Here is a 23642-nt window from a genome sequence, read left to right on the forward strand (position 1 = left end):
CAGAAAGCTTTAGAGATATTATGATCAAGGTGGATGACTGGAATAGTAAATTTTCATTCAGTTATTGCTGCAAAGCAGCAGTTCTTTTCATTATGGAACATTTTAGGCCATATGGGCTCGTGAGAACATCTTGAGGAAATTGGCCAGGATTTCCGACTCATGATGTTCATCTTAAAATGCAACTGGCAGAGAAGCCTTCGGTTTCTGGCATTTTCTCTGCAGAAGAGCTGCCTGGCTGTCAGTGGCCAGGGGGTGTGGGGTGGAAGCTCTTTACTTCTGTGGCTGGGGTACATGTGATGGGTGAGGTTAGAAGGTGCGATGCAGATGTGTTCCTCACATTTACATAGAGCAGAAAACCTCCAAGAAGATAATCCCACAAGTGTCTTCTTGACCTGCAGCTCCAGAGAAGGGAACTAGGAGGGTTTGTGCCCCCTATTCAATGCTGCACGGGTGCAAGCAGGATTGTTGCCCAGGTCTCATGGCCCAGCCAGAGGGAGGTCATTATATTACAGCAATCCAAAATGATTGCAGAGTCAGCAGAGTTACTCTACATTTTCATCGCTCTAATGGGCACAGGCATTTGAACAAAGCTTTTAGCAGGCCAGTCTAGATATCCATACTCGATTTTTACTCTCTTTTTAAAATTTAGGTACGTTTCCTATGCCTAGAACATATATATTGTCTATTACAGCCCTCAAAGTCTGAGGATCTGCTTCTTCAACTCAAAAAACCCATGCCAAGCTCCTTTTAAAACCCTTTCCTCCAATGTTTGCTTATATAAACTTCAAAACCTGGCAAAGCTACTGGAAATAAAGCCCCTGGTATCTAGTCCTTGTACTCTGGGAAGCTCCAACTGGCCTGCACTGACCTGAACACGCAGAAACCCTCCACGGTCCCTCCTTGGGTGGCAGTGAGGCCACTTGCCAGGGGAAAGAGGGAGAAGCCCAGATGGGTTGACTTGAGAGATGAGACCACCTTGGTTGGGGTGGGAACAGGGCAAGCCCAGAGGCTCAGACTCTCAAAGGGATTGGGAGCCCAGCGCCTGTCTGGAAATCTCTGCAGAGTTTGTGGTCCAGAGCAGTTATGGGAGGGAGCTGAATGTTGTAAGCTCCCACCAAAGGCCCTGGCTGTAGGCACACGTGAAGGAAGGTGGTAGCTCCTTTTCCATGTGTTTTTTCACTTGACTGTGGATCGTCCCTATCTGATGCTGTCTCATCAGCCAAGAAAACGATGTGTCGTTAAGGCACAAGGAGGAAAATGCAGCTAGCTAAACATCTCGGAAAACACAAGATTTCCAAGAAAACGATTGTTGGAAAAAAAAAAGAACAGTTTCCAGCACAAGAAAGCATGAGGCTTCCACATGAAAGGGAACTTTACACAGGAAGATCTAACAACATTTATCCTCTTAACATTATAGAGAAATAAAGATCAAAAAGGATAATGGATTTGAAATAAGACTTAAAAGAGCCCATTGGCCTGGAGCTGCAGGGACCGTTGGGGCCATATGCTGAGCAGAAACAGGATATTTCTGGTACATCCACAGCAAGCTCAAAGGAAGCCGCCCTCCACCCGGCTCGTCTGTCTGTCAACACCCCCAGGCACATCCACACCCATCGGAAAGATGTGGGTAGGGACTTACTCGAAAGAGCGCTGGAGATTAATGCTGCACTTCTCCTTCCGAGGGCAGAACGTAACGTCTGCCTAAAGGAAAAAATGTAGATCCATCTCTCGAGCTCCCAATGCAGACAGCATCAACCTACATCAGCACTGGGGTGGCTGTCAAGGGACCACGGTGAGGAGGAGCTCGGTGATGGGGTTGGGTGGAGAAACCCAACCTCAGCCTTCGGTGACAGCCCCGTGAAACAAGGCAGCAGCCCAATGGGTTTTTCTTTTTTTTTTTCCTTTTTTCTTTCTTTTTTTTTTTTCCATGGAAAATAAGGAGCTATTTTTATACCCTAGTAACAGCCCTTGGACTGTCAGTAAAACGTGGGAGGTTTCGTAGTAAATGTTTTGCCTGACATTTTCTCAGAGACAGCGGGAAATAATCAGTGCATAATTAGAGAGGCTGTGTTGGGAAGACCTGCAAGTATCTATAGATCTGTGTAGAGTGCAGAGGACCTTTTTTTTTCCCAACTGAACTCAGAAAAGGTGAATTTAACTGTGTTTTACAGAAATGTAAGATGATTTTACAGAAGGGACTTAGTGTGTACTCCAGCAGAAGAGCCAAGTCATTGAGTCTCGTTCTTTTATTACTCCTCTCACTTCTGCTGCACCCTGTAGCAAGTACTTCTGGCCTCTTTGGATACACATTTGCACCTTCTCCTATGTGCTTCCAGAAAAGAATTTCATCACAAACCTACCTTATTTTGCTTAATCCACAATCAGGCGGTTTACACCCTTATTCCAGGACTAATTTCCCCCTCAGGGTCCAGAGGGGCTGGGGTCTGGAGGGGACAGGTCTGCCTTTGCCTGAGAAACATCCAGGGCTGCAGTTCCCTCGGAAGCTGCTAGCTGGGCCGGGTAATCTGCATTCAGGCAGCTTTTACCCCCTCAAAAATAGTATGTGTCTAATCAGCAGGAAAACCTCTGCAGGAAACCAAACAATCTGCTCTAATCATGGAGGTAAATCTACACATTCAGATGCTCGCTGGGCCTCCTATAGACTCAAGTGACTCCTAAGGAGCCTGCTCCAGTCTATCAGTTAAATAAATATGTAGGGAAAGTGTTTTCTGAAAGTCTGATTATGTCATCAGCGGAGTGAAAATGCTCCTTCAGAGCTGCCTTCATCTGTTGAGTAATTACCAAGCTGGGACAGGGGGCCAAAAGTCTCCTTTCAAACACACAGAAAGACCAAATGCACATGTGGAGCAGCTAATTTTAAACCTGTGGCATATCCTCCATTTCCCCTCCTCTCCCCCTTGCAGAATACCAAAGGGGTTAGATCACATCCCAGAGCAATCACTCGCGATGGTTTCTTCCCCCTTCTGTTTTTCTTTATCAAACACATTTCTTTCTTTTCCTCTCTTGTGCTCCCAGGCAAAGATCTTATGCACTAGGCTGTAGCCTGGAGCAAATATTGTCTTGTCAAGTTATATAAAAAATATCTTTCTTCCAAATGAGGCTTTATAGTTCCTGGTCCCTTGTCTACCTCGCTACAAACAGAGGCAGTGTGTTACCTAGTTTACAGGCAGGCAAAGAAATAGTCGAGGGGATGAGCAAGGAGGGACTAGGAGCAGAAGCTGGACACCAAGAAAACAGACACATGGGGTCAGAGGGAGGAGGGAAGAAAATAGCACTTTGCAGGATAAATAGCATCTAATAAGGTTGAAGGAAATATTTTTTTATGATGCCACTCTAAAAATGGTGCACTGAAGAAGCAATTAGGTTGAAAACGTGAATTTTGCAGCTTTATTTTCCTGGCCCTTCACCTCCCTGTCAATGGGCTGATGAGCATCCTCACGATGTGGTCATGATGCACCACTCACTTCGTGCCCTCCAGATAAAACCATGGTTGGGGTCAGCTTGGGACAAGGCTATGGAAATCCAGCCAGTAATGAATGTCCCTGCTCCTTCCCCATCCAGAGAGTAAATCAGAGAAACGATGGAGGTTTTGGGGAAGTGGTATCTTCTCAGCTCTGTTTTATGAGAACCCAACATCTGATGTTTTAGGGGCTCAGTGCTTGCAGGTCCCTCATAATTTCAGCTCAAAGTGGAGTTGTCCTGTCTAACCCTCTAAAAAATGCCTCCATGTAGGCAATCCCCATCTGGCTTCCTTCAAGTCCTTTTCCTCAACAATTCTTTGTAGGGAGGGTGAAACGAGTGAAAAAAAGATAGGCAGCTGTCGTCAAGGTTGCTGATTTGTTCTATGGTTTTGGTAAAAAAACAATTCCACCTCAGTTTCACCACCTGGCTATTAAACCTTAGCAGAAAGAGCATAGGACAAGGAGCAGAAGAATTTAGTCAAAAAAAAAAAAAAAAAAGTGTTGCAAATTAACCACATGGAATTTATGGTGATTTAATTGGACTGAAAAGGCCTTGTGGTGATAAATTATTTTCAAAACCATATTAAAAAGGCATTTTTTTGTCCAGCTCAGGTGTGGAGAAGTGAATGACATTCTCCTGTGCTTGCTCGGATGAGACCCACCCTTACTAATTCAAGCTTGGCAAGGGTTAAAAATATGTCCACAGCAGCTGAATCAGACTGATTTAAAATAGATATTGTTTAATCCATGCAACTTTCCAAGATATCATCCCTTGGGTAAATAGGCTGGTTTTCAGACAGTTACATAAGTCTCACATGAAGACCGAGTATCCTTCTGGGTCCAAAATGTGTAAAAGCTCCAAAAGAGACATTTGGGTGGAAAAAAGACTGGATTGTAACCGTGCAATGGCTAGTCAACATGTAAAACAAAAGGATGAAACGTTGCATGTGGCAAAGCTGTCTTCTCAGCTGTTGTTTGGGAGTGGTTGAAAGAGTTAAGCCCCATTCTGGAATGTCTTGGGAATGTTGGCAGAGGGAGAGCGAGCGGCTTTTTTCCTCCCTCTGGATGGAGTCCCAGCGCCGAGCTTTCAAAGTGATGACTTTGGATCCGAGTTTGCTTCTTGGTTCTGCCGCGGAGAGCTGGGAGGTGATGCAGTGCATCCACGAAGCCCTCCGCGAGGGATGTGCGATTGCCTCCCCCAGTCAGGAGGGGTATTTTCACCTCTTCCCTGCTCGCCCCCGGGTGCAGCAGAACTCGCCTTGAGAAGACACAGGCAGGGACAAACCACATCCTGAAGGGTGTGTGCGAAGGGAGAAAGGCACATCCCCAGTTTATTTTGGCTGCTGCTTTTTTTGTTGTCGGGTTTGGTTTGGTGGTTTTGAATTTTTTGGGGGTTGGTTGTGTGTTTTTTTGTTGTTGTTGTTTTGTTTTTGCTTTTTTCCTTTTCTTTTGCTGCTCCTCCTTTGATGGAAATGGCCGTGACTTTTTAACCTTGCAGTCCCTAAAGGCGCCTGGGGACCAGCTGATCGCCCCCGAGCAGGGAGACGCGGGCGTTTCGCAGGGGGAGCTGGCATGGCTGCTGTGCTCTTTGGCTTTGAGGATCTGCTCTACAGCTGGGACAGCCTGGTGTGGAGCCTGACATCCCGGGCTCTGAGGACTTGCCGCTTTGGAAATCTGAGGGTCCTGCAGCTCATGCTGAAGCCATGGTGCATTTCCAGAGCCGTTTATCAGGTAGGGTTATAAAACACCAGGCCAGACCTTCAAATCCTGGTGCTGCAGCAGGGAAACCTCCTGGAGAGCCACACGGGGTCCAGTCCTGCTCCTACCGCCCACTGTGGGTCCCACTGCAGGTGGTGGGGCAGAGACCTAAAGTGGGGGAGAAATGCAGGATTTGGGGATGGTGGTGGGGTTCCTGAGGCTGAACACTGGTCCCAAATCTCCTTCCCATAGTGTGGTGGGGAATAATGGGAATTAAGGGTCACCCTGCTCTGTCCCCTCTCCTTATGAAGCTTTATACCTGTAAGTATGGCCAGCCTTAGCTGTGCTGTGTCCTCGAGCTGTCCCCATGGTGGCACAAAAGCGATTTATAACTTGCATGGAGGAAAGGACACCTCGAGACATGTAACCTGCTGGTAGAAAATGGGCAGGCGCGGTCGGTTTTAAGCTGCAGAGGCACTGGTTGTCCCTAAGTGACTTGTGCAATGCCTTCCGACTGCTCAGTCTGGCAAGTCTGAGGCATCTGATTGCCCAAACCTTTTGTTTTATCCCGTAAATGTGTTACGTGGCATGGAGGCTGCCTTCCCCTCTGCTGCTCTGAGCAGCGGACGCGGAGCTTTGGGGCTGGCTGCTCTGGAGAGCTGAGCTAACAGCTCTAATAAATTGTGTTTGTTACTGGGACCGACTAAACTGGGTTAAATCCTCTGTGTTAACGTCACGGCAAAGCTGTTGGAACTGGATGCCAAGTTGAGTAGCAACTTTTATTCCAGTCCATAGGTGAGCCCAGGTTGAAAGGTTGCTGTAAGCCAACTGGCATCCAGCTCGTCTGCTTTTTTAATCAGACAACCGAGGCTAGATGTTTATTCTGCTGCAGGGACAAACCCATTACAATATTTATCGGCTTCACTGGTTTGGCTAATGCTGGACGTTGGATTGACTGATGGGTGTTTGCATTTGGAAAAGGCATTTTCTGCTACTCCTATTTGCTTAGTGTTCTGCTTTTCCTGTGCTTTGGAAGTCTCTATGTGTGAAGCCAAGTTATACAGAAGAGGCCAGATTAAGAGCCTGTAGAAACTGCGTGTGTTGCATCGAAGGAAACCAAGGGAAGGCTTAGAGCAATTTCAGCAAGTTTTGAACCAGCTTCAAATCATGCTTTGGTTTCTGCCGACTTCAAGAATAGATTTTATGGCTGCCTTTGGAGTTCAGCAGGCATGGGCAGTGTGTTTATTCTAAGTATTCATTTATCCTAGAGGATGCCTGCAGCCAATAACACAAACCCATTGCCCAGAAGGACCCCACATCCCACGGATAACCCTGGTGGTCCTGGGTACAGCTTGAGACCATCTTGGGATGTATCAGGTGATGGCTCTGTGTGAACTGAGCTGCCCACGTGGCCATGGGAAGGGGAAGCAAGGCAGCTCAGTGCTGAATCTCGTTTTACCCTCTACCCATGTGAAACCATCCCTAAAAACTGAGTAGCCATGAGATGCATCGAGGCTCAGACTATAAATCTCCTATGCCAGCCTAAATACCAGGAACTGGGAGATGCTGCTGCCCATGGAAGTGTGACAGCTCTCTTGGGATCGGTGGTCTAATACCTGATTTACCCTGATGTGCACTGAGCACATGCACAAGTGCACTGTTTGCCTTACAACATGCACATCTTTATCTGCCCTCCATGGCATTCTATTATGTCCATGGCATGTTATCCCCCTTCCCTTAGACCCACCAGGAAAATGGGACTGGCAAAGATGCCTCCCCTCCTGCCCCATGAGCAATGATGCAGCCTGACGCTCACCGGAGAGGGTGGGACACAAACTGGCTTGAGTGGCTGCCCATTTCTCAGCCAGAACCAGTGAACATCTGCAGAAGCTCATTAAAACCACACCACCTTATTTGCTTGAGGTTATTTGTTTATCACCCATCAGCTTCCAGCCTGGAGAGGGCCAGAAATGGTGGGCCGGGTACTGGGAGATTGCTGCTGGGTGGGGTTTTGCTTGGGAAAGGCATCTCATAGCTGCTCTTCCCAGCCAGAAGCAATGGTATTAGCAGTGACCAGCATGAGCTGATAACAGGCTCTGAATTTATGCATGTTAATCCTAGCTACATTTCCTCCAGCAGCCAGCATCCTCCTGCTTAAATGCTGACAGAGTATTTTAGCTGAGTATTGCCGGGACAGAGAGCCTGACAGTTTAATAACTTCCTACCCGGACATAGAGAGTTCTTACATTGTTTGGTGTTTAGATGAACAAATAATCTCTTGACTGTGCTAGTTTTGTTGCTGCAATATATTAATCCCTGCTGCTGCTGCATCTTGAAAGCAGAGCATAGATCAGCTGTAGCACCTCTGCCTGGCACCAGAACTGAAACAGCCCTAAAAAGAAATGTTAGATAACCTTGTAAAATTGAGCAAAATTTCTCATACACCACTATATACATATCCCTTTCTTTTATGCTTTCTTCTTTGATCTAATCTCTTCCCAGTGAATCTGTTCCGGAGTCACTTGCAGGTTCAGCCTTGCTGAAGTTGACTTGGTGGTGTCAGTACAGCATAAAACATTTTTCTCATTTTTTCTCCTTTTTTCTTAGAGAGCAGGGAGGAGCAGGTGATAGGGAAATATGTTTGTGTGATCATGTGGGTGTGAGCATCAAGACCAGGCGTGGGTTTGCCTGGTCCAAGGGGTCTGAGTAGGGCGAGGTGCCTGGCTTTGCCCAACAGCATCAGTCTGGTTCGTGGCAGCTTCCTCAGCACCTTTCTGTCCAGATGGAGATCTGTAGGTGTTTGCATCACAGACAGTTCGATGCAAACATAGCCTGTACCTTCTGCACCTTCATGACACCTGGATTTACTTTGTGGCCCTGGAGAACATCTGTGCAGGTTCCCACCAGAGCATGGGATTTCCCTCCTGAATGGCATCAGAACCCAAGGTACCCAAATTCACCCTAACAGAATTTCGACCTTCTCCAAACAGAGAAAACCCAGAGGTCTTGCAGTCATTGCCCATCTCTGTGCACCATTTCCCTGTATTCCCAAGTGAGACTTTGCTTTCTTGGCTGTAGGGAATTCAGCGGCAACGCACTAGCAGAGGTAGATGGAATAGCAATTTGGGGGTGCTGTTGGGTGTGCTGATCAGGATCCCATCCTGTCCACTGCAGATTTCAGCCTTCAAATCCATACTGACAATCACGTCTGCAGTTGCTCGGGCTGTGAGCAGTAGTTATAAGAAAGACTGAAACAATCAAAAATTCTTGATCTCCAAACCGGATTTTAATTTTGGAGGTGCTGAGTAAAACCATTTCTCATTGTCTTTAAGTGATGCTGTGGCACTCAGGACACATGAGAACTAGAGGCCTTTGGTATCTACTTGCTCGATGTCAGCCGTGCTGAACGTTTGCTATATTTTAGTTGTGTTTTGTGATCCACCAAGTGGCTTTCCAACTGCGTGGTTGCAGCCCATTGAGGAAAGGAGATAGCAAAGACTAAACTTCCAGCCGAAGCTTTTAGTTGTGCAAGATGCCACTGAGCTGCCGGGTATATTTTTACCCGTGCCCAGAAGATGTCTGGCTGCTCTGACCTACAAAAAACAGCCCCGTGAATGAACACAGCGCTGGCTGCTGCGGAAACACTGCCCTTTTAGGAGCTGCTGGGGGAGGGCTGCTTTATTGCAGGCAGTCAGCTCTGTATTTTAACATCCTGAAGATATTTCACTATTTATTTAATCTCCAAATCCATCAACAAATGTTTTAGCTTCCCGGCCCTGCCTGTGCAGTGTCAAAGAACATTAAGCAGACCGGGACCTACATCTTCAGTAAAAATGTGTTTATGTGACTGTCTGCTCCAAATCCCACCAACTGCTCCCACCGAGTCCCAGGCAGGATGCAGAGCAGCCTCTGGAGGAGCTGCAGGACCAAACCTCGCAGCCGTTTAATTCCTGCACATGGTAGTGCACTGCTTTGTATTCACCAACTACTTTGCAGAGGCGTTAAGTAGCATCATGTCTATTTTACTGCCCTAGAAACTGAGGCAGAGACGGCCCAAATGACTCACTGGGGGCTATAGACAGGAGAGCAGAATTGCCTTCAATACCTCATTGCTCCCCATATATCCACTTCCAGGTAATGGGATTAAGGAGGGAGCTGGGCTGTAGCATCCAGGGATTGAACATTAAACCTGAAATTAAGAGCAAGAGACTGCTTTTGCCATGCTGGCAGGAGGATAAAGGGCCAAGGAGTGATGAAGAAGGTTCTGTAGGAACAAATGGAGAAGCCAGGGTCCTTTGGGAACATCTGGGGACTCTGGGCACTCCAATGCCAGGATGGAGGTTGCTGCAAGGCAACATCAGGTTGCAGCTCCCAGCTCACTATCTGGTTTCCAGCTATATCAATCACCCATTACTCTTAGCCCCTTAGCACTGAAGGTGCTTTTGCAGTGCTTGAACACACCATTATTCCTCTTGGACCAGAGATAGCAGGTATCAAAGCCCAGAAGATGGTTTTCATGGTTTCTGTGTTCCTTGCCAGCAGAGGAGGCCCAGGTGGTCTGCCACATTCCAACCCTGATGCACTCAGTCACATCAGCCTACAACCCCCATCCCTCTTGGGTGTGATGTTCAGATAATTCACTCCTTTTATTCACCAGCCTCAAACCACAAATTTTATTTTCCCTGCAGAGGACACACCAACAGACATTGAAAGCTTGAGAGAGGCTCACTCAGAGCTCCTGGTTTGGAAAGGAGCAAAATGAGGTGTAGGACAACGCCTCCCCATTTGTGGAGAGGTTTAGCAGACCTGAAGGGTGCAGGGAATAAACCCATTTGCTTTGGCATCTTGCTGAAGTCACGGCAGAATGACAAGCATGCTTGAGCCTTCTGGTGAGCAGCCAGCTGTTGGGAGATGTTGTGCTTCAGCCCCAAACCCTTCTGCCCTTTTTCTGGGAACTGGCCGTCAGGAATGGGGTCTTTCTGCTCATAAGGGAACAATCTGGGAAATTCATTCTTGCCTCACTGTCATTTCTCATCCTGCTTACTGTGCCTATGAATAGTTAGGGACTCAGGAGTAAAAGCAGAATTCTGCAAGCCTGCCATGCCGCTGTAAATGGCTCTGCAAATCAATGCTGGGCAGCAGAGAGGAAGGAAAGGGCTGGAATGTTAAACACATCTTTTCAGATTGGTAAAACTTCCAGGTTTTGATTTATAGCTTCATTGCCAAGTAGATTAATGTGGAATTCAAACACAACCAGCTCTTTGCTTTCCTTTCAGGCCTGACATATTAGCATGTCCCATTAATCTAGTCAGCTCCGAGCACGATGAAGGCTGAGGAAATGGGGGATTAGGTGCGTGAGAGTGTTGGGTGGGCAGCAGAAAAGGCCAGCAAAATCCACAAATGAGTAGCTAAAACCTTATCCAGGTCTCAGCGTGTAGCTGAGGCTATTGGAAGCAACTCCCTTCAAGCCAGCAAACCCAAATCCTTTTTCCTCTTGTGCCAAGCAGAGGGTTTTTCAATGGGTTAGTTGGGTTTTGAGCTCTTTGCTGGGGGATGCTCTGTCCTCGGGGCACTGAGATGCTCCAGGGAATCCTCCAGGAGGATTCAGGCTCCCTAAAGCCACTCCTTGAGGTATCATAACTGGGTCAGGCCCCTCCGAGCTTGCAGCCTGCTCAATTCCCACTTTAGTAGGAGGCAGTTGTGATTTTTTTTTTCTCTATTACTTTGCTGAGCTAGTCCATGGGCTGTGAGGCTGCCCTTGAGAAGTCTCAAACTTTATTGCTACATATTTAAGCATTTATGAGACTTGAACTGCTTCCCTTAGAGGAAAGCAACAATGGCAACTGACACTAATCACACAAAATATAAAAAAAAAAGAGGAAAAAGCCCTCTGTCCAAAAGCCCCAGAGCTGCAGAAAGGGCTAATGAGCCTCGCATGTTTCCAAAAGCTGCTCGGGAGCTTTTGGCTTGCAGAGTTTCTCACCCCATCTTCGTTACAGGCAGAAGCAAAGAGGGCCAGACAGGCAGGGGAAGGAAAGGAAAATGCAAACGCAAATCTTAAAAATTTATCTTAGCCAGATAAATTATCCAAAGAGACAGAAAAAAATAAAAAATAAAAAATAAAAAATAAAAAAATAAATCAGCCTATGGAGGAAACCTGAGCTGGGCATGAGTGTTAATCACCACCAGGGCACACCAAGTCAGCCTGCCCAGGGCTGCTCTCCATCACACACTGCATCATTCAAGGGAGCAATAGCAGCTCAGCCCAGGTGAAGCCTGGGAGATAGCTGGGATGTCCTGCCCAAGGATGAGGTTTTGAGATAAAAAGTGTTTGTGGAGCTCACTGGAGGAACACAGAGGATCTTGCACATCTGGAAGTCAGGGGCAATAGCCCTTTTGCCTCCCGGATAGTCACAAACACCTACTCTCAGCAGCTCGTGCTGTCTCATCTTTCCTTCTGCTCTCCGAGGCAGCTGTGGGTCAAGGCAAGAGTCAGAGGGATCTCCTGGAGGCCAGGGACAGGACGCCAGGGGTTTGCTGGGCAGTGCCTGAGTCTGAGTCATTAAATCGCCTTGGGGTGGCCGTGGGAGGAGAGCGAGTGGTCAAGCCTCGTGACCGATGTCTTTTTCTCACAAAAAAATAGCAGCCTCTTAAATCAGGAAAAGTATTGGGCATCCTTTTGTCCCAGCATAGATTTTTCCAACCTGCGTCTCTGTCAGAAACATTCAATCTTCCGGAATGAGTCTGTTCTTGGGAGAGGAGCCTGTTTTCCCGGGGTTATGAACACGGGCATAGTCTTTCAGGGTGCTAATTGTAGCCCACTAATAAATGGGTTAAGATTGCCAATTCAGCTTCCAGAGGCCACAGCCAAGCTGCAGACACAAGTGATGTGAATTATTTCCAGCCAGGGATGGGTTTGAATATGACCCAAAGCTGAGCCCTTTTGAAGTCCATCACCAATGATTTGGGGGTTCCTGTCCCCATCTTTGCTTTTGGCTGTGAGGGGTGAAAACTCTGCTCTCCACAAGGAACACAAACCTTCCCAAACTGAGAGGATCCCCAGGGAGGATCCCCTGCTTAGAAAAAATAAATAAATAAATGCACCTACCAGCAAGGCAAGGGGGGTATTGCATTTGCAGTATTCGGAGGCGTAACTATTTTCTGCTCGATATTTTGAACCATGAAGTGGGAAGCATCTCATGCTGCTTTGGTTATCAAAAATTAGGCATTTCAGAATGCCCCAAGAAAGCCCTTTTGGTAAGAGCTTTGCCTTCCCCACAGACACATTTCTGAACAATTCAGTCCTCTGAAGCAACTGAGACCAGTGGGGAGTTTTCCTGGAGAATTTTTGTTCGATTCAACCCCTTTGCTGTGTTTTCCCCCAAAAAAAGAAATCCATCCTGAATTTGGGAGCCAGGGTAGCCCCGGGATAGGTCCACTCCCATCAGGTTTCCACTTGTTTCCTCTGTGCAAACTGAAATCATCACGGGGACAGCCTGCCTTTTCCTCCTCATTGCAAAATGCCTTCGTTGCTCCACCAAAGGCTCTGGGCAGTGGATGAAATTTCTTTTGGACGTTCTCAGGGAGCAAAGATGGAGCTGATTTGTGCCATTAATGCGATCCTGTGCAGCATCCAACTGTTTGGAGAAAACAGCTGCTCTTGGGCATGGCAGTTTTAGAGGAAAAAAAGGAAAAGGAAAAAAAAAAAAGAAAGAAAAAAAAAAAAAAAAAAAAAAAGAACAGAGCAAAGACTTTTAATGCCATTGCAGTGGCAGTATCAGGAGGCACTGAAGTCGGGGCACATGCTGCTTCCCTTCCCCTGCCTCCCTCTCCCCCAGGTTGGACCAAGGAGGATATTAACCCTGCCTGCCTTTGACACAAGCAAGTGGCTACAGCGAATCTTTTACCAACATCCTTACATTAATTACTTCTGTAGTTTAAGTATAAAGAGCCATTTTTAGTGTCTGTTCATTTTGATTAATCTCTGATGTTTTTTATTTAAACCTACTGCGCACTGCATGTGTTCACGTGGGCTCTCCTAGGAGAGTTGTCCTTTTCCTAAATTGGAAGCTTATGGAGCTGAGCTGGAGGGAAATAATCACGGGTTTTCAAACTCTGCCTTTTTTTGTTCCTCCCCTTTCAGTTTGGGAGGTATTTTTTTAACAACGTGAGTCCTCTGAGGACTCCAGAACAGCTGACAAAGCGTACTGGGGGGGCTGCTCCTATCCCCAGCCCCAACGAAGGTCTCCGCAAGACAGCCAGAGCGAAATCTCAAATGCAAGAAGTTATCCAAGGTCAAATTCCTCTGTGTTATGAACTTCCTTCTGGCACCCCAATGGGGGCTCAGTGTCCGTCCGGCACCTGGCAGGAGCTGGATGATGTCTGCAGCATTGCACAACCTGCAAGCCCTGCTGCGTGCGACCGCTTGTGCCGCGTGGGAGCCTTCGGCCACCGGCACTCAGGGGTGCTGGCAGCTCTCATAAAGCTCCAGAAGGGCAGGAATGTGGGTTTTACAGCCCCTGCAAACCTGCTCTGCTCCACTTCCACAGGGCCTGGTGTCAACCCCTGTGTGCTTAAGGGGTTTGTACAGTCACTTCCATCCCAGCGAAACAACAGCTCGTGTGATGGAGAGCGAGCTGCTTGCAGGCGGAGAATTTTATGTTGCTGTAAGTGGCTGTACTTGGGCTGAACTCCACTTTTGCTTTCTTTTTTAACATTTTTCTAATAGTTTTTAGGGCCCCATAGGAGCCTAGAGTCAGGCAGGTCATCGTGCATGGAGTCACAGCTGGGACAGCAATCCTGAGAGTCAGCAGGAGCATTGGCTGGGCTCGGCTTTGCAAAACCTCAGGCAATCAATTAAGGATTTTGCAAAACCAGCCTGCAAACGAGGAACGGATTGTGCCAGGCAAATTACATTACAGCAGTCATTGGGATGAGGAGGTAGGGAAGAAGGAAGGGGAAAACACAGCACGGGGGTTGGATAGTTTCTAATTAAGGGGAGAACAGAGTCACTGTTCATCTTGGAAAAAGAGGAGTTCTGGGAAGTGTGCTGCATCGCATATTCTCAGGCATTCATCATCTGAAATGTCTCTTAATTGCCACTATTATATCACATCACAAACATTCCTGTAATTTCTCAGTCACAGCCTCCTACAAAGGGATCCTTTCATTCAAGCCATTTTCGCAGAAATCTTTTCCCCTCGGACCCCGGTCCTGTAACACACTCAGAGCAGGAATCTGGAAGTGGGATTTTCCCCCCCCCCTTTTTTTTTTTTCCTAAACACCAGATGTTGCTTTGCAGACAATACGTTTCAAGCAAGAAGCGTGTCCCATTTTCAACCTCTTCCCTCTTCGTCCCAAGATAATCAGCTCTCAACAGCTCCTCTTCCTCCCGTGGTAAAAGCTGCAATGTAAATAGTCAGGAGGTTCGTAGTGTCAGGAGCCAGCTGAGTCCCACTAACTCAGACCCAGGCTCCCTGACACGGGGCTGCCTTCAGTATTTGGCTCAGCCTGCAGACAGCATTTATCACACAGCCTCCCCTGCTCGTTTCCTAGCTCCTGGCTCCAGTTTCAGAAACTTTCACATTTCTGGGGGCTGCATTTTCCCACCATTTAGTAAAGAGACGGATTTTTTTCCTCCCAGAAAATACGCTTACGTGTCAAAGGCCAAGGACCTTCGAAAATATCAGTAGTTGAGCAGCCTAAATATAGCACCGAGCTGAAATCCTGAATTCCTGCAGAGGAGCCAGTGTCAACAGCACTCGTCTGTGGGACCAGGGGGCTTGCTGCTGCCTGGGGCTTTTCTGTGTGTTATCATCACAGCGCCTGGATGTCCCAGCAGGAGCGAGGAGACATTCCTGTAGGTGTCCTGGCCGAAGTTCTTCATGTCTAAGGGCTTCGTTATTCTCAGGTGTCTGCTCCAGCAAAGGGCACAGAGCTTCAGAGCCACCCAAAATTGAAGGCACTGCCCTCCTGCTGACTTGCACCTATGTGTAGCGAGGGGGTTGTTGTGTGGCTGGGTGTGCAAAGCCCTGGGTTCAGGCACTGCTGCTGATGAAAAATAGACCAGAAGTGACCCACCTGTCCTGCACAGGTCTAGGATTGCCCAATCCCACTCTGCCTTGCTCCTGTGCCACCATCTCTCATTTATTAATGAGAGCTGTGGGTGGCGAAGGAGGGATCACCCTTAGAGCTTCCTCTCCTCCTTGCGTCAGACTTGGGAGGGTTGGGAGCATCTGAAACCTGGCCAGGAAAATGCAGCAGGGAGTACGGCACACGCAGTGCTGAAATGGCTCGCTGATGCTGGAGGGTGGGCAGAGCTAATTTGTGTCGGAGCTGACAACCATTGGCTTACCTCACCCCTTCCCATTTCACAAACCCGACTCTCAGTAGATCTCATTATCCTGGACGCTGTTTGAGAGCCTCCCCGCCCTCTAATAGGGCTCCAGACACCTTGCAGGTCCCCAGGGACTAATTGCTGGTAATGTAGCCCAACCATAGTATTTCTCAGCGGTACATTTGCTCCTGTGTCTTGAGCAAAGGCTGTGTTTTAGGAATGAGTACATCAGGATGGCTTCTTGGGATTTTCTCCAAGTTTTTTTTGAAGGAAAGGTCTTCTCCAAAGCTTTCTATTCACAGACCCTCTTTCATTCTCAGACATTATTTGCTTTGGTGATGTAAAGAGAGCACCTGGTGCAAGCAGACTCCATTTCAGTAGCTGGTATGAGACCTGGACAGGGGGATAAACCCGAAGTATTGACCAGCCTGTGACCTTGAAGAGCTCCACTGCCCTAGAAATACCCCGTACCTGCCTTCTTACAGAATCAGCCAACTTGCTTCCCTCCTATCTGCTGCTTCTCCCCTTCTTTTTGTGTATTTTTTGCTCTCTCTTCTTGCCCAGAATTGCACCCCTCTACCCAGCCTACCTCTTATTCATAAGCAAATTAAAGTGTATTGCTTTGCAATTTTATTGCGATTTGCATTTTTAAAGATGACACTGCTCACAGCTCCACCGAGGCAAAAGCCAAACGCCACTTAGGATGCCAAGTGCAGCTTCACGTGTCCGTGGTGAGCCCTAGGAGAGGGTGCAGCTGATGGAGCATTGTGCTCCGGCAGCTGTGGAGCACACGACACTTTGAAGAAGATTCCCATCTTAGTCATCACTGCCCTAAATTAGATCACCCACAATACACTCTCTTTTTACATCAAAATACCCAGAAGGTCTCCATGCAAATTGAAATGCCCTCAGGAAAAATAATAATAATAATAATAACCTGCAAGGATTTTACTGGGTCGTTTGGCAGTTTGGGAAATCTGCAGGATCACAAATCATTTGACAGCTTTGTAGCCAGGAAAATAAAGGGAATTTTTAATTGGTAACATCACAGCAGCGGGAAGTCTGGAGACAGGTTGGGAGATAGCTGGGCCTGAGATCAGCACTTTTTCTGGGGCTGTTTTGGACTGGATGAGTCTTTTCGGGGGGTAGATGGGAAGTGGTGGGTAAGCTGCTTCATTTTGGAGGGAGGAGGGAAAATGCAGAAATGAGCAATGCTTTTAGTTTGACGGGTGAGATGTGCCTTGGGTCCATTGTCCTGGCACAAAATGAGGATACTGTAGGCTCTTCACCCAGCTTCACCAGGGGGGCTGTAAGATATTAGGATCTTGTATGTTCTCTACCACCTGCACGCTGGTGTTTCCTCTGCTTGTTCAGATCTGGTTTGGGATGGTCTGAGTTTATAACACAGTAAACTTTTATATCTGCTGCAGTAAGCATAACAGATACCTTAATGTGAGGCAGCACAGCTCACATGGGCAATGCAGACTGTGTCATGGGCTCAGGTCTTACAGACGAGAGAGATTTCGACATCATGGGCTGGTAGAAGTGAAAGTTGCTCTATGGGGTTGAGACCATATACATGTAAATGGAGGTAGGATTGGGAACTATTGTCTATATCTATATCAGGAGCATAACAACCCTTCTTGGTGTTCACCTTGGCCTTCAACCCCTTTCACCCTCTTCACCCTAGGGGATACAAATATTTCTGGTGGTGCTGGCTGGTGGCATGTAGCATCTTCTGCTTGAAGACTTTGAGAGGAGGAGGAAAGCCGTGTTGGCTTGCTGACTTCCAGCTCTGGGCACTGGGAGAGGCTCCAGACACCCGTGGTGGCAGCAGGGAGAGGTGTGGGACATGACGTGACACTGTGCTGAGGCAGGACAGCCCTCAGTGAACAGCCCTGGGCTGCTCAGGCTCACCAGCACAAGGCATCAAAATCACCCTTTCCAGTTTTTTTTGAGCCCCTTTAATTTAATTTGGATTGTTGCCAGAAAGCTGAGGAAACACAAAGAAAATCCAACCAACCTCTCTGTTGCCCTTTCCCAGGTTGTGGTAGAACTGATAAAAGATCTCTCAAAGAGCTAAAGGTTTCATTACAAAAAGATTCACACATCTGCTTTTTCTTTTTCTTTTTCTTTGTTCTTTTTCTTTTTCTTTGTTCTTTTTCTTTTTCTTTTTCTTTTTCTTTTTCTTTTTCTTTTTCTTTTTCTTTTTCTTTTTCTTTTTCTTTTTCTTTTTCTTTTTCTTTTTCTTTTTCTTTTTCTTTTTCTTTTTCTTTTTCTTTCTTTTTCTTTTTCTTTTTCTTTTTCTTTTTCTTTTTCTTTTTCTTTTTCTTTTTCTTTTTCTTTTTCTTTTTCTTTTTCTTTTTCTTTTTCTTTTTCTTTTTCTTTTTCTTTTCCTTTTCCTTTTTCTTTTTTCTTTTTTCTTTTCCTCTTCCTTATCCTCTTTTCTTTTTTTTTTTTAACTATCCCTGTTTTGTTTGGATTTTTCTTTCCTTTCACGAGCCTGAGAATCTGGAGCCAAAAGGTGTCACCAAAAGGCTCAGCAAGGCAGCATTAAACGTGTGTTGTTTGACAGCACAAACTCAAATCAGACACCAGCACTGCACGTTAGCTGAGTCAGAAGGGTTTTTATTGCCTTCAGCCTTCCTGCGTGGGAAGCACACCAGAGGACGTGGACAAGAGGCTCCCTCTCTCAAAGCACAACATTTACCAGCAAAACCTCTAGCAGGGAGGATGCACAAACACAGCAGCAAGGAATTAGACACAGGCATGAAGCTGCGATGCACAGTACCACCTAGTGACTGAGCATGGCTACATAGGGACCCTGCTTTCAAAAAGACTTTGCAAAATGTGGGGTTCATGTCCCCACCCTGTCTTTAACCTTATTTCCCTTCCACTATTACCACATTATTGCCTTCTGTGGGCAAAGGCACAGTGCTCTTTGGGCAGCCCTGACTTTTTCCTGCTTTTTCCTGGCTTCGTTCTTGGGAGGAGGACCCAGGTTGGGTGAGATGGGGCTCCCAGTCCAGCAGACAGCCCTGTTTTCATTGCCCTTTGGGGTGTTCAGGTTAGGCTTAGCTCAAATCCCTCGCTGAATCACGCAGGAAGAATTTCTCAGTGCATTGTGCAGAGAGGATAGGAAAAAACACAAAGTCCAGTGAGTAACACAGCCTTTCAGGGCACCCAAAATGAAAAGAAATAAATGCCAAGGCCTTGTTCCACTCGCAGTAACAATGTGAAAGAGCAGCCTGATGGGCTCTGCTCAAGAGAGGGCTTGTAACCTTTCCCATTAATTTCTTTTCAAAGAATTGCTTATTGAAGGCTAAGCTGTTTTCTATAAGCCTTAGGGGCTGAGTGTGTGTCTTTGTCCTGTTTTATTATTGTTACTGCTCCTCTTCCTTAGTCCCTCTTCTAAGAGAAAGCCGTTACTGTACATTGCTGGCATTTGCCTCTCTCCCCAGCTCTCTGAGATGAGCCCAGCACTGAGATGGGAATTCTGTCACCTTTTGGCAAGGCTGGGATTGCATAAAGCACAGTAAATAAATCCACATCTGTGGGATTTCCCTGTACTGATTTACTCACAATCCAAGCTGCTGGGGTTACGATGGGTTTTATTCCTGCTCCTCACTGGAGTCCCTTTATGTATATTCTGGAGTGGGAGCTAAAAGGCTCCACTTGGTCTTTGTGTGTGGGTGCAGAGGTGGCTCCGTGGCTGGGGACGGATCTGCAGCTCGGGGGAGGCAGCAAACCCTGAGAGCCCTCATGCCACCAACCCTCAAAGGGAAAGCAGCCCTGGCACACAGCTTTAATTGTTTCATGAGTTACAGCTGGGATGGAAAGAGCTGGGGCCGTGTGTGAACAGACAGGAGGGGACGTACACATCAGGTTTGGGTTGGGTTAGGGTTAGGGATGGGAACAGCATTAGTGTTGGCCTTGAGGTTGTGGCAGTGTTCCCTTCCTCTTGCCCAGGGAAAGCTGTCCCAGGGAAAGGACACTCAGACCTCTCCTGGACCTGGGCTAGAAGCTGCACCATTGATAGGCAGCCCCTCACTTGCAAACAAGCATTCAATATTTGTACGCCAGGCAAGCTGAGGTGGATCTCAGGGGGTTTAGATGGGTGTCACTTCCCTGACTTCATCAGAGATCCTCTGCCAAACACTGGCTGGGATTTCTAACCCCAATACTGTCATTCAGTCACTAAAATCTAAATCACCTGAGTACAGAGAAATTACATATTTGGTAGGGTCTCCAGCAGGTTTCTTCCCCAGATTTTGTCCTAAAACAAAATGCATGGCCACTGAGCACACCGACCCCACCTGGAATATGTCCTCGCTCCCACCAAGGGATGAGGGACCTCATACACGTGGCTATCCCATAGTAAACACAGGATTTCTTCCTGGGTTTTTATCCTCCTTGAACTTATTTCTCCTTGAACTTTTTGCTTTTCTCTGTCCCACAATCCCTGATGCTACATCTGGCCCCCGTGCTTGGCAGCCCCAATGAGGCTCCGGCAGCTGGGTAAACACGGCTGAGCGAACAGGGCCCTTCTCAATAAGTTACCAGGAAACCCAAAAGCTGCAAAGGCCAACAGTTCAGCGGGGACACAACTGTGTCATCGCAAGACCTGCTCCTCCCAAGCACCAGGAAAACACAGCCTGAACGCTGCCTAGGCAAGTTGCTCCTCAAAGATTGGGTTTTCCACCCCATAGCTCTCCAGAAATGGCTTTTTATCTTTTTACTTCTTTCTGAAATGAGAGGTGGGTGATCGTGCTGCGGGAGACAAGTGTCCATGGAGGGAGATGAGGAATTTCTTTCCTATCCAGGATGTTTCAGCCACAGTGGGCTGTATCCATCCCATTCCCCTTGCAGGGCTGAAGTAAGTCCAGGGAAAGGACGGTGGGATGGGAAATGGGAAAGGTTAAAAGGTTGAATTCTGTCTTTGGTTGCCCTGGGGTAAATGTGCATTACAGCAGTGGGTTTGCAGTGTGCTGAGGGAGAACTGGGTCAGGTCAGCTGCTTCCATGGGGTGTGGGAACAGGCACCAGGGTGAAGAGCAGAGCCGAGGAGCCAGCACTCCCCACACTCTCCCATGTTGCAATGGATGTTGTGTTTCGAAACATACTTCAGTCCCAAAATTTGTCTAGTGGTTCTGCCCACTGCGGTCTCTTCTGGCTCATGGGTTTGTGGCTTGGACCCATGCAAGCTCCCTTTGACCGAGGGCACTCAGTAATTCCCATCTCCTAGCATGGAGCAAGTCAGGAAGGAAGGAGATGAGTGGGGTCCTGAGCCCCCAGCCCCATGGAGCACACTCCTGCCAATGACCCAGGGCAGTGACTTCTGACCTGGGGAGAAGCCAGCCCACCCCCAGCTGTTGCCTTGTTACTCTCTGACATGGAAACTTCAAACTTTGAGGCTTTCAAAACACCTGGAAATATGCTGCAGGTTATAATCCAGCAGGGGGTCCTCAGATCTGGAAGCTCTTTTTTATTCTGCACATCATCATCTTGCAAGGCCTTTGTCTAGACTCTGTTCATACATCGCAGCTTGGCAAAGACTCTCCTGGTTTTGCATCAGAAGGAAAGCAACATAGGGCGGGTGTTGCAATTATCTCCAAAAGCTCAGGAGATGCAAGGAATCCTAAAATCTTTCCCAACAATGCTGATTAAGACCTAGATGTGATAGGCCATGCCATTTTGAGAAAGTTTCTCATGTTTTAACATTTTGGATTCTCTTCTGGTTCTGAATGATCCCCTCTAGTTTTGCAATTCCTCATGGCAGGAAAATTGTGCTCCCTGTGCCGGAAGACAGGGGGAGGATGGGTTTTAGTGCAACAGTGACCAAATCAAGTCTTCGTCCTAAAGGTTTCTCATTAAAATAAAATAAAATAAAATGTAGAAAAACAGAAATCCTGAAAACAGAAAAGAACCTGGGAATTTTTTCCCCAGATCTGCAAATCTCATATGTTTTCCTGAAATGCAGTGCTTAACATGCAAAGCAACTCATATTAATCTCCATCCATTGCTGCAAGGCAAACTTTTCCTTGCCATAAATTGCTAATTTCTCCAGGATCTGACCTTGAATGCAGGAGCCAGTATAATATATGCTGATATGGGCAAACTGGCTGGGAGTCTCGAGCAAGCACATACCACAACAAGTCCCACAGTCAAGAATTCATCAGCGTTATGCTAGCAGAGGGTCTGACTCGCCGTGGTATTGGCACATGTGAAAATTAATCATATCCTGCAACAACGTTCACAGGATGTTTTTAATTTATTACTAATCCTGAACACTCTTACAGCTGCTGAGCCACTGCCAGAGGGTATCGTAACGATGCAGCTGGCGCCCCTGTTGGGATGGCCATCCACATGGCCAACGTGACGCGTCGCATCCGTTGTCCCCGCTGATATCACTGGGTTTGCCACCTGAGCCGAAAAATTGAGCCCTGTAGCTGTGGTTTCAGGAAGCTCATTTCCTGTGCGGAGAATAAGAATAAATTACGTTTCCTTATAAAAGGGTAAGAATAAGAATATACACATTTATGTGAAGATAATATATAATCTGCATCAGCTGAAAGAGCACGTATAAAATCTAAAATATTTCAAAATATTCAAATCTGCAGAATAAAGCAGCTCTTGGCTCACACTATGGGAGTTTCTACCACCCAGCTCCCCCGTGCCAGGTGTTCAGAGATGGAGATTTGTGGAAAAGCTGGGCTCATTACAGGCACAGCAAAAGGAGGATAGATTCATGCTGTTCAGATCATTCTCCATGGAAGAGTCTGCTTTGTGCAGACCAAGAGAATCTCATTTTCATAGCAACTGTGATGAGTTTGGTGGTTGGACCAGACAATGATGGTTGGACCAGATGATCTTGGAGGTCTTTCCCAATCTTAATAATTCTATGATTCTAAGATTTCCAAAGGTAAAATGCAAGGTGAAGATAGCTGCTCGAGAGAGTCCTGCTGAGCTCAAGGCTGGATCAGACTTTGCCCCACCAGGACGTATAGCCATGTCATGATTTGGGCATTGCTTTAATTCCCTCAAACTAGGAGATTTAGTGGTAGGACTGTTTTTTCACTTTGCCCACAGTCTTGGATAATGAGACGTGAGCCTTTGCCTGTGTTTTCTCTGCTGAGACTGCCTTCTTGCACAACCTCCCCATCTCCTTCCCCTTTGGCCACCAAAGCTGAGGAAAGGTGGTGCACAGCAGAAGATCCATGCATCATCTGGGGACGCTTCTCCTTTACTCCCCCAGCCCTGAGGGTAACTGAGAGTTGACAGGGAAGGAGAGCCCACTCACACATGGTTCCCTAAACCCTGGAAAGAGAGTAGGTGTCTCCCACCCACTGCAGGGGACACCAAAGTGATGGGGCTGGAGGAATTTCCCCCCCGCTCTCCTTCTCCACTCTCTTCTGGGTGCTCACCAGGAAGGACTTGTCCCCCATCACTGTCCATTTTGCATTACTCTCTTCCATTTAACGATGTCTAGGGCACGGAAGGAGCTGTCCTACAACTTTAAATGACCAAAATACAATCTGTCACAGCTGGGCAACCCCATCCATCTCTGGTGCATAAGGGCTGATGAGACTGTGATGTACGTAAAGCACAGCAGCTTCAGGATTGCTTTCAAATTTGCTTTGACACAGCCAGCCACTGGTTTTCACTCGGATGTATGCATCATTAGAGCAAAAAATACATCAAATTTACCCATTTACATATGCATATAGATGAGAAACTGGTCCACAGAACAAGAAGCAAACTGCCACTCTTCTTGCAGCAAACTGAGTTGAGTGTGTGTGTAAATCCAAGGAGGGGAAGGTGGGTTCTGAGTTAGGGCATTGTTTCTTGTGCTGAAAATGAAGATTCCCATCCAAGTAGGAAAAAAAATAATAAAAATGATTATGATGATGACTAATAATAATAATAATAATAATAATAATAAAAAAAGCCAATTCCAACACTCAAAAAATGTTGGGTCTCCCATCTCTGTAACTGCCCTGCAATAAGGAGCCGCCTCCAGGTCGGTGCAACCATGAGACTGGACTAGGGCAGAACTGAGACTTTCCAAATGAAAACCCACCAAATTCAGCTGGAGTCCCGCTTTCACCCCCCTCTTTCTTTTATAAT

General features: G+C 47.0%; 1 protein-coding gene across 8 annotated transcripts in view; it reads left to right on the forward strand.

Moving 5' to 3' along the window:
- FRMD4A (FERM domain containing 4A) overlaps positions 1-23642 on the forward strand; it is a 346642-nt gene that overhangs the window by 178400 nt on the left and 144600 nt on the right. The window contains exon 1 of one of the 8 annotated variants that reach the window (XM_068669997.1): positions 4580-5213. The exons of 6 other annotated variants lie outside the window; for them this stretch is intronic. In XM_068669997.1, the coding sequence (XP_068526098.1) occupies positions 5055-5213 (159 nt within the window). In that variant the 5' untranslated portion in view covers positions 4580-5054. Of the gene's footprint in view, positions 1-4579; positions 5214-23642 lie in introns of those variants that run through there. One more of the 8 variants, XM_068669996.1, reaches the window with a different exon arrangement.

Source organism: Anas acuta, chromosome 1 (genome assembly GCF_963932015.1).
Source record: "Anas acuta chromosome 1, bAnaAcu1.1, whole genome shotgun sequence".
Classification (NCBI taxonomy): Eukaryota; Metazoa; Chordata; class Aves; order Anseriformes; family Anatidae; genus Anas; species Anas acuta.